At 68.5% G+C, this 775-nt stretch overlaps 1 protein-coding gene across 1 annotated transcript in view; it reads right to left on the bottom strand.

The window, feature by feature from the left end:
• Positions 1 to 575: 575 nt before the first annotated feature.
• Positions 576 to 775, bottom strand: part of DTX3 (deltex 3, E3 ubiquitin ligase) — a 2,325-nt gene continuing 2,125 nt past the window's right edge. The window contains exon 2 of the mRNA XM_010572842.1: positions 576 to 651. Within this exon, the coding sequence (XP_010571144.1) occupies positions 576 to 651 (76 nt within the window). The remainder of the gene's footprint in view (positions 652 to 775) is intronic.

Genomic DNA, 775 nt, shown 5'->3' with positions numbered 1-775 from the left:
GTCCCCATCTCAGGTCCTGTCCAAGTGCCACATCACGCTGTGCCACTATCCTGTCCCATCCCAGTGCCCCACACCGATACAGCCCAGCCCACTCCCACCACTGTCCCAGGGCCCCCCAAGGCTCCCAGTGCCCCCCTCGCTGTCCCCAGGGGTGGGGGGACACCCCGAGGCCCCCCCCAGACACCCCTCATAGCGTTGCATATTTTTATTGGATTGAAGTTACAGAGCTGGGAGGGGGGGCACGGGGCCGGGGCGGGGGGGGAATAAAAATAAAAAATAAATTAACCCGCGGCCCCCGCCCCCCCAAGGGGCACCAATCCTGCTCTGGGGCTGGGGCAGGGGGGGGCAGAGGGCACAGGACCCCCCCCAGCCTGTCCATCTGTCCTGGGGGGGCTGCGGGGGGTATGTACAGACTGACACCGTCCATCCATGCCAGGGTGAGGGGGGGGCTGCGTGGCACCATGCCCCCCCCTTCCTTGGTGGGCCCTGGCATGTTCCTTGTGCCCCTGGCACGGGCAGCAGCTGCCTGCCTGGGGAAGGGCCGGGGGGGGTCGTCCCGCTGCCCCCCCCCGGGCTCAGTCCTCGGTGATGCCCTTGGCCCGCAGCTCCTCCTGCACCCGGGCGAGGTACGTGGGGTCGGGGTACCCGAACCTTGGGGGGAGGGTGTCAAGTCAGTGTGGTGTGTCCCCCCACGGCTGGGGGCTCCCCCTTGGCAGCTTTCCCCCCAGCCGTGCCAGGTGTGATGCCCTCCCCCCCCTAACCTGTCCCTGGGGTG

The sequence above is a fragment of the Haliaeetus leucocephalus genome, unplaced genomic scaffold (genome assembly GCF_000737465.1).
Source record: "Haliaeetus leucocephalus isolate CR32 unplaced genomic scaffold, Haliaeetus_leucocephalus-4.0 Scaffold361, whole genome shotgun sequence".
NCBI lineage: Eukaryota > Metazoa > Chordata > Aves > Accipitriformes > Accipitridae > Haliaeetus > Haliaeetus leucocephalus.
The sequence above is the reverse complement of the archived record's forward strand: the minus strand, read 5'-3'. Positions and strand labels throughout refer to the sequence as shown.